Here is a 9,227-nt window from a genome sequence, read left to right as displayed (position 1 = left end):
ACTTCTCTCCCAAGTCGCAGTTAGGGCACGTGCACGCCACCCGCTTCATGAGCCGCTTGTTGCCAGAAGGACTGGACGCGCGCTGCTTGCTGGCCTCGCACTTTGTCCACGAGTTGTTGCCCAAATTTTTGTTGCTAACCGTGCTCATGGTGACCACCTGCAACTTACCCTAGTGGCAGGTGGTCACTGTAAGCTGTTGAAGTGCTGATTTCAANTCCTTATCGCTCGCGCGTTGTTGTATTGCTGTCGCGACTGAACTGTCACTCGCACAGGACCAAGCGAGACAGCACTAACCTCTTTCCACAGAACAGCCAGTTGCAAAGGAAAAGGCGCTCGCCCGAATGCCAGCGTAGATGCGCACGCACGCTTTATCTTTTGTACACTTTGTGGTAAAGTCCAGTCGCCGAGCATGTAGAATTTCGTCCAATGACCCCAAACTACCCATCCTTATCGCTCGCGCGTAGTTGTATTGCTGTCGCGACTGAACTGTCACTCGCACAGGACCAAGCGAGACAGCACTAACCTCTTTCCACAGAACAGCCAGTTGCAGAGGAAAAGGCGCTCGCCCGAATGCCAGCGTAGATGCGCACGCAAGCTTTATCTTTAGTACACTTTGTGGCAGCTGTGATATGGCGCCGTGCTCCGTCCCTGTCACTCACTGGCGACCAGGTGAGATAGCACACACCTCTTCCCGCAAAACAGCCAGTTACAAAGGAAGGGGCGCTCGCCCGGATACCAATGTAGATGCACACGCAACTATGCTTTATCTTCCGTAGACTTCGTGGCAGCTGTGATATGGCGCCGTGCTCCGTCCCTTTTACTCGCGACCAGTTGAGACAGAACTCACCTTTTCCCGCAAAACAGCCAGTTGTAGAGGAAAGGGCGCTCGCCAGAATTCCAGCGTATATGCGCACACAACCATGCTTTATCTTTTGTATACTTTGTTGTAGCCAACTTGTTGTGGTCAAATACCCTTATTGTGCATAAAAAAAAGCTATAAATAATGTTCTTTTTCTGTCTCTCACTCGCGACCAGGTGAGACAGCACTAACCTCTTTCCACAGAACAGCCAGTTGCAGAGGAAAGGGCGCTCGCCCGAATGCCAACGTAGATGCGCACGCACGTTTTATCTTTTGTACACTTTGTGGTAAAGTCCAGTCGCCGAGCATGTAGAATTTCGTCCAATGACCCCAAGCTACCCATCCTTATCGCTCGCGCGTTGTTGTATTGCTGTCGCGACTGAACTGTCACTCGCACAGGACCAAGCGAGACAGCACTAACCTCTTTCCACAGAACAGCCAGTTGCAGAGGAAAGGGCGCTCGCCCGAATGCCAACGTAGATGCGCACGCAGATGGGACGTCTTGCCGTACACCTTGTTGCAGCCCGCGATGTGACACACGTGTTGTTTCTTGCGGTCTACCAGGCGGCTGGAAAGAAACAGGCACTTTGAAACTGATACTTTTAGAAGTAAGCAATAAGTAAGTACTACATAACGGACCCCCCAAACTAGCGTCTTTCGACGTCATCGTAACGTCGCATCGTCGTTTAGGCAGCGCCTTTTTTTACCCAGGAAAATGGCCTATCCATAACCTACCGTATGTGGGACTCGAACCCACTAAAAACCTGGGGTCCCTCGGCCGCATAGTGGTCGGCGCCTTGGGTACTAGAAACGACCAAGGCGCCTTCCGCGGACATCCCGCCCTACACGGCGGGACCCAACACTCCCCCACTTAATGGGGGGCCGACCCTATCTTTAAACTAAATGACGCCAAGTCGTTAGCGAGACAACGACGTTGCGACGATGCTCGAAGGACAATGGGGTGGACTGCTAGATGGAGCATAATTGAGTAAGTCCTTGCTGTAGTGGAGTGGTGAGGAAGAATGTTTATCGTATGGCTTTCACATAAAGGCTATCCCACTGAAATCTTGTCGTATCGACAACAAACTTACAGTCTCAGCCCAAAACTCTGCTACAAGAGAGGCTTTGTCAGTAGCAGTAATTAAATCTCCCTGCGTCCTTTCAGTCATTCATTAACACTATGGAAGTGTACGATGATTGAAGCGCTGATTTCAATGACTCACTTCTCTCCCAGGTCGCAGTTAGGGCACGTGCAAGCCACCCGCTTCATGAGCCGCTTGTTGCCAGAAGGGCTGGAGGCGCGCTGCTTGTTGGCCTCGGCTTCCGTCCCCGAGTTGTTGTTATTGTTGTTGCTAGCTGTGCTCACAGTGACCACCTGCCACTTGCGCAAGTGACAGGTGGTCACTGTGAGCTGTTGAAATGCTGATTTCAATGACTCACTTCTCTCCCAAGTCGCAGTTGGGACACGTGCAAGCCACCCGCTTCATGAGCCGCTTGTTGCCAGAAGGACTGGAGACGCGCTGCTTGCTGGCCTCGCACTCGGTACCCGAGTTGTTGCCCGAATTGTTGTTGCTGTTGTTGCTAGCCGTGCTCACGGTGACCACTTGCCCAAGTGGCAGGTGGTCACTGTAAGCTGTTGAGGTGCTGATTTCAGTGACTCACTTCTCTCCCAAGTCGCAGTTAGGGCACGTGCACGCCACCCGCTTCATGAGCCGCTTGTTGCCAGAAGGACTGGACGCGCGCTGCTTGCTGGCCTCGCACTTTGTCCACGAGTTGTTGCCCAAATTTTTGTTGCTAACCGTGCTCATGGTGACCACCTGCAACTTACCCTAGTGGCAGGTGGTCACTGTAAGCTGTTGAAGTGCTGATTTCAATGACTCACTTCTCTCCCAAGTCGCAGTTAGGGCACGTGCACGCCACCCGCTTCATAAGCCGCTTGTTGCCAGAAGGACTGGACGCGCGCTGCTTGCTGGCCTCGCATTCCGTCCCGGAGTTGTTGCCCGAATTGTTGTTACTGTTGTTGCTAGCCGTGCTCACGGTGACCACCTGCCACTTGCTCAAGTGGCAGGTGGTCACTGTAAGCTGTTGAGGTGCTGATTTCAATGACTCACTTCTCTCCCAAGTCGCAGTTGGGGCACGTGCACGCCACCCGCTTCATGAGCCGCTTGTTGCCAGAAGGACTGGACGCGCGCTGCTTGCTGGCCTCGCATTCCGTCCCGGAGTTGTTGCCCGAATTGTTGTTGCTGTTGTTGCTAGCTGTGCTCACGGTGACCACCTGCCACTTGCCCGGCTCGTTGGGGTCTTGCTGGATTTGTTGACCTGGGGACAGAAGGGAATTTAGTAGAATGATTCACAAAGATGTTTCATACTTTTGACCCGACTGCGCAACAAAATTATTTTTTGACACTAGAGACCAAACGTGTGGGCACTATGTTACTTTCAATTTCAAATACAAGACACGGGGATCTTGATTACAAGATTTGCAAAGAATAGGGGGAGAGAGGTGGGTATATTGTAGAAAGATTTACAAAGACTTTATCCTACTTTTTACCCGAGACTGCGCAAAGCAAGTCTTTTGTGACACTATAATATACCAAACGTGTGGGAACTTTGTTGCGCTGAGTTTCAAATACAAGACACTTGAAAATACACGATCACGATCTGCGAAGTCTAAGAAGATGTCTCACCTATAACTGGCTGCGGCTGCGGTTGAGGTTGATGAAGTTGAGCCAACTGCACCCCAGGGAGTCCCAGCGCAGGAACCAATTGTACACCACCGCCCACGCCGCCAACACCCAGCGTTGGGACCTATGAACATCAGGTATTCTTCACATAAGGCTCGCAGTTGCTTTTGATACCAATTAGCAATGAAGTGATAGTTTCACAGTAATTGAAACATTTACACAGTTTAAATTAATTATTAAATTGAAATTGGCAAATGTACACCACCACCAAATATCATTGCATTATACATAGTTGTTCAAAACCAGACCCTTTCCTTCACCAAAAAACCCCAAAACGTACCATTAAGCCAAAATGTCCGCATATACATATTTAGAGCGTTATGATTATTTTGATGCTCAGCCTAACGGACTCTACTTGATCTTGCTCGCAGTAAATCGTCTGTCATGTGTCATAAATGGTGATAACACACTGATACACGTTTACAGCTACCGCAGCGAGCGTTCGGCCCCGTTCTGACGAACGTTCGGCATATACCTGAACTACGTTCGCACGTACAGTGGTGGCTGGGATGACAGTGACCTGCTGCCCCGACCCGCTGGTGATGATGGTCTGCGGTTGTTGCACTGTTGCATCCGACACCGCCTAGTGTCCGGGCAGCACGAAAACGCACAATGAGGGCTATCGTTTTAGGGCTCACCAGTTAGCGCCACTGTAGAGTAACGTCCTGTCACTTGCTAGTAGCGAAGGCAGTGGCGCCAACTTGTGAGCGCTTAAGTGGTAGGAGGACTATCGCATTTGCACTCATCAAGATGGCGCCACTGTAGAGTAAGGTCCTGTCAATCGCCAGGGGTGCCAACTGTTAAGTATAAAAACGATAGCCCTCATTGCATTTGATAGAACATAATAATCATATTGATTGTCAACCCAAGGAACTTGTCCCAATATCAACATGAACGTCAGTCACGAGTGAAAACCTGAACACTTATAGCTACGTCGCGATGTATACAGCAGTGACCTATTCCTCAAAGATACCAGTTGCAGATACAAAACTCACGAAACCTGTCTGGATGAATTTTAGCTATTTCGCGTCCTGTACAGCGGTATTCTACTGGCATACCAATCCACCAAACTAAAATCCTCTACTTGATCCCGCTCACAGAAAATCGTCTGTCATGGATCATAAAATGTTGGTAACACACTGATACACGTTCACAGCTACAACCGAGCGTTCGGCTTATACCTGCACCACGCTCGCACGTACAGTGGTGGCTGGAATGACAGTGACCTGCTGCCCCGACCCGCTGGTGATTATGGTCTGCGGTTGTTGCACTGTTGCATCCGACACCGCCTAGTGTCTAGGCAGCACGAAAACGCACAATTGCATTTGGTGGAACATAATAATCATTTTGATTGTCAACCCAAGTAACTCGTCCCAATATCAACATGAACGTCATATGATAGTCAAAGAGTGTAAACCTAAAAACTTATGGCTACGTCGCGATGTATACAGCAGTGAGCTATTCTTCAAAGATACCAGTTGTCGATACGAAAGTCACGAACGAAACCCTGTCTGGATGAATTTTAGCTATTTTGCGACCTGTACAGCGGTGATCTATTTGCTGGCATACCAGTCCACCAAACTAATACCCTTTACTTGATCACGCTCGTAGAAAATCGTCTGTCATGTCGTCGTCGGTCAAATAATGGTGCCATGGTGGTGACACACTGATACACGTTCACAGCTAAAGCCTGGTCCGTGAGCACGTAGAATTTTGTCCAATGACCCCAAGCTACCCATCCTTATCGCTCGCGCGTAATTATGTTGCTGTCGCGACTGTGCGACGCGCGCCCGCAGTGAGTGTGCGAGCGCGACAGCAACATAATTATGCGCGAGCGATAGGGATGGGTAGCTTGGGGTCATTGGACAAAATTCTACGTGCTCACGGACCAGGCTTTACAACCGAGCGTTCGGCCTATACCTGCACCACGCTCGCACGTACATTGGTGGCTGGGATGACAGTGACCTGCTGCCCCGACCCGCTGGTGATTATGGTCTGCGGTTGCTGCACTTGCTGCACTTGTTGCACTGTTGCATCCGTCTGCATCGGGTTCGACACCGCCTAGCGTCCGAGCAGCACGAAAGTGGAGGCAAGTTTGTTAGTTGTTAGTTCGCAGTGGTTAGCTAATGGGAGTCGGCACTACTTTTTGTTAGGCAACGAATCAGGTATATAATCTGCCACAGACTCTAAATCTGTGATGGAAAATACAAATACATACAATATACAAGCATTATAAGCTGGGTAAGGAAAAAATGTTCATGCAAGAAATAACTAAGGCATAAGTAATACGTGCATCGCTATCACACAATGGTATTAAAAACTATATCACAGAATGGTATTAAAAATTTACCCTATGATATAATAACGTCGTTTACCCCATGATATAATTAAATTACTTTATTTGGGAAGTAGATTGATTGAACAAAAATGCAGATTCAGAAATATTATCAAATCAAAAATAAATTACAACGAAATTCTTAAAATGTGTCTTTTACTACTTCAGAATTTAGTGTTATAATGACAGGATTGTCAAAACACCATAAATCATATAATACATAAAGCATATAAGCCGTGCACACCCTAATGTTATCATGATTGCGCTTGTTTGATTGAAGCTTCATGCCATGAAGAGTTAACGTTGCGCTAGTTTGATTGAAGCTTCATGCCATGAAGAGTTAACGTTGCGCTAGTTTGATTGAAGCTTCATGCCATGAAGAGTTAACGTTGCGCTAGTTTGATTGAAGCTTCATGCCATGAAGAGTTAACGTTGCGCTAGTTTGATTGAAGCTTCATGCCATGAAGAGTTAACGTTGCGCTAGTTTGATTGAAGCTTCATGCCATGAAGAGTTAACGCTAAGTCACCTGCAGAGTGATGGTCGCGGGCGTGGGTGCGGCACTGGCGGCGGCCTGCGTGCCTCCGTTTTGCTGCACCAAACCAACCCCGTTATATTTACAGAATGATCAAGCAAGACTCGAGAAACTTTTGGTTTTAATAGAAGACAAGAGATTTAATGGGCAATGACATGAAAAATTAAGGCTAGATTGCACCATCTTATTTTAACTATAACAGATGTCAAGTATGTCAAACTCAATACAAAAACACCGGTTAGGATTATAGTTACTGTTAAAGTAAGATGGTGCAACTCAACCTAAGTTTAATCAGTTCAAAACATTCGAAAGAACATGGTTAAATTGTAGGTTTTTATGAATGGATAAGTTATAGAAAGTTTAATTAATGATAACTATTGTATTCTTACCTGAACATTTGCTAATGACGCTATTTGTATCTGCTGAATTTGACCTGACGGCGTCAACACGTTGGCAATCTGGGGTTGTTGCATCTAGAAAATGAAATGAAAGTTAATGTCATTACTTTAATGGTAATTTTGGATTTGTTGATTTGATTGCCATTTGCATGCGCCACTTCCCACGGCTTTTGAGAGTAAATATTCACAGGCCAGCATCCATATTATTTATATTAATTATTGTAAAGTAAGATATTGAGGCGACACAATATCACAATGATATCGGCAACGGATCGCTGATTTGAGATTCGAGAGACGATACATAAAAAAATCCAATTAATTTGTCTTTGATTTGCGCATTTGCAGCGGCGGCGAGACTCTACGCGAGAGATCCAAGGAAGAAGTCAGCCGCTGCCACTACGGTATCGTGTGAAAACAGCCTAAGTTAAAATGAAACGTTGACCCTGTAAAAATTTCCTTTGATAGCCAACTGGTTGGCCTTGGCAGTTGTTCGGAGTCCATAGAATAAAGATCCAAACATAACTGACCTGGTGCGCGTGAGGTATCAGCTGCAGGTGGTGCGGCGCGTGCATAGGCACGTGCACGGTCTGGTACACAGTATGGCCGCCCGCCACGCTCACCGGCACTTGAACCGGCACCATGCCCACGCTGCCCACGCTTCCCACGCCGCCCACGCCACGTACGGCCACGCCTGCGCCTGTATCACACGACAGATCTTTACTTAGATGTTCTGGCAACCCTATACATTACAAATTGAAGCATGACCAGTGCTAGTCTAAGATGCGCGCCACGATATAAGTAATCATAGGGCATCTGTTATAAATAGCGAGGGCGCCCGCCTACCTACGGTGGACGCATGTATTCGTGAGCGCTGTATACTAATTTTCGATACTGAACCTCGTGTGGGCGCCCGCGCGTGTTTTGGCGGAGGCCCTTGAGGTGTTAATTATTTCTAAAGGCCTATTCAAACCTGAGCGATATTCGCTGCCGCTGTGGGTAGAGGTACATACCGCGCGGGTTTCGCTCAGGTATTTAGTATAAAGTATCGCGGCTAGAGCGACCTGAGCGATATTCGCTGCCGCTGTGGGTAGAGGTACATACCATGCGGGTTTCGCTCAGGTATTTAGTATCAAGTACCGCGGCTAGAGCGGTTTTCTCTACCGCAGACGGTAGCGAATACCGCTTAGGTCTGAACAGTATTATTACCGCATACCCACTGGGTTTTCTCTGCCGCAGACGGTAGCGAATACCGCTTAGGTCTAAATAGGCCTTTAGTGTAAACTTGTGATTTGGCTTGAGCAGCTTCTGGAGACAAAAGCTCCGAAATAAATAAATATTATTAAAGAAGTAATGTAATCGAGACATTTTTAAAGCCTATACATTTGTCGTCTAAATTCAATGATAAGATTAAATCGTGGCGCGCATCCTAGGCTGGCTGACCACCTAGATATAATAAAATTAGTGAGGCTGCTCTTATAATCTTAGTCAAAGTAACTCTCAGTCATAACTCCTGTTATGTAAACAGGTATTTCTCAATAAAAAACTCATACGAAATTTAATTTGTCATACAGATGACATGTAAATTATATTTCCATATTGCTATTAATTAATAAATATATTCTTTGAAACTTAGCTAGCTGTAAGCCTTATAAGTTACAAGTCATCGTACAATATCTTTTATACGTACGCTTCGGTAGCTTTTCTTTACGAACAGCCATCGAGAAAAAAAACCAGTCAAAGCTTTCAAAGGTACTCCTCTTCAATAGATTTCAAACCGAAAGCAGACCGCAGGTGTACAGCGCAATGAGATCAAATGTGACCTAATAACAGCTACTAATCAATACATTTTAACCAGGCATCAAAGATATGTATATCGCACATACGATACGTATGCGTACGACCTTCAGGTGACACGGTCGGAGAGCAGTCTAGCTACGATAAGTTTGTCTATGATTTTTTTGGAACGCGCCCATTGGACCTGTTGGCAAAAACGTTACTACGCTATCAACGATTACAATTTTAAAAAAAGTAGACAAACTTTTTTAGTCTGCGTTCAGTTTCAACACACATGGTAAACTTAAAAATGTTATGTCTTTACATAATAGTTTTGATAACAGATATTATTTTAAGATATCTCGTACCGATTGTTTTTAATTGAAATAAAAATAATCTTAGGGAACTTAATTAACTTAGGGAACTTAATAATCTTACTTAACTTAGGGAACTTTTTTATAAACAAAATAATGATTTTTAATCTTAAATTACGTTTTATAAATGATAACATTAAATGTGCTGTGTTTTTATGGTAGTGCATAGTGAAAAACAACCAAGCATTATTACCAAGTGCTAGTACGAGAT

General features: G+C 46.1%; 1 protein-coding gene across 1 annotated transcript; it reads right to left on the bottom strand.

Moving 5' to 3' along the window:
• Positions 1 to 1,063: 1,063 nt before the first annotated feature.
• Positions 1,064 to 7,608, bottom strand: LOC114356074 (transcription factor Sp3-like; the record flags this gene model as incomplete). The annotated part of the gene is made up of 7 exons (XM_028309158.1): positions 1,064 to 1,427; positions 2,971 to 3,178; positions 3,547 to 3,667; positions 5,545 to 5,664; positions 6,466 to 6,528; positions 6,861 to 6,944; positions 7,397 to 7,608. Coding segments are annotated over 7 exons (989 nt in total), but the record flags the coding sequence as incomplete, so codon positions are not given.
• Positions 7,609 to 9,227: the final 1,619 nt, after the last annotated feature.

The sequence above is a fragment of the Ostrinia furnacalis genome, unplaced genomic scaffold (genome assembly GCF_004193835.3).
Source record: "Ostrinia furnacalis isolate ACB-3 unplaced genomic scaffold, ASM419383v2 OfSCF2628, whole genome shotgun sequence".
In the NCBI taxonomy this organism is placed as follows: domain Eukaryota; kingdom Metazoa; phylum Arthropoda; class Insecta; order Lepidoptera; family Crambidae; genus Ostrinia; species Ostrinia furnacalis.
This window is presented reverse-complemented; position numbering and strand designations above follow the sequence as displayed.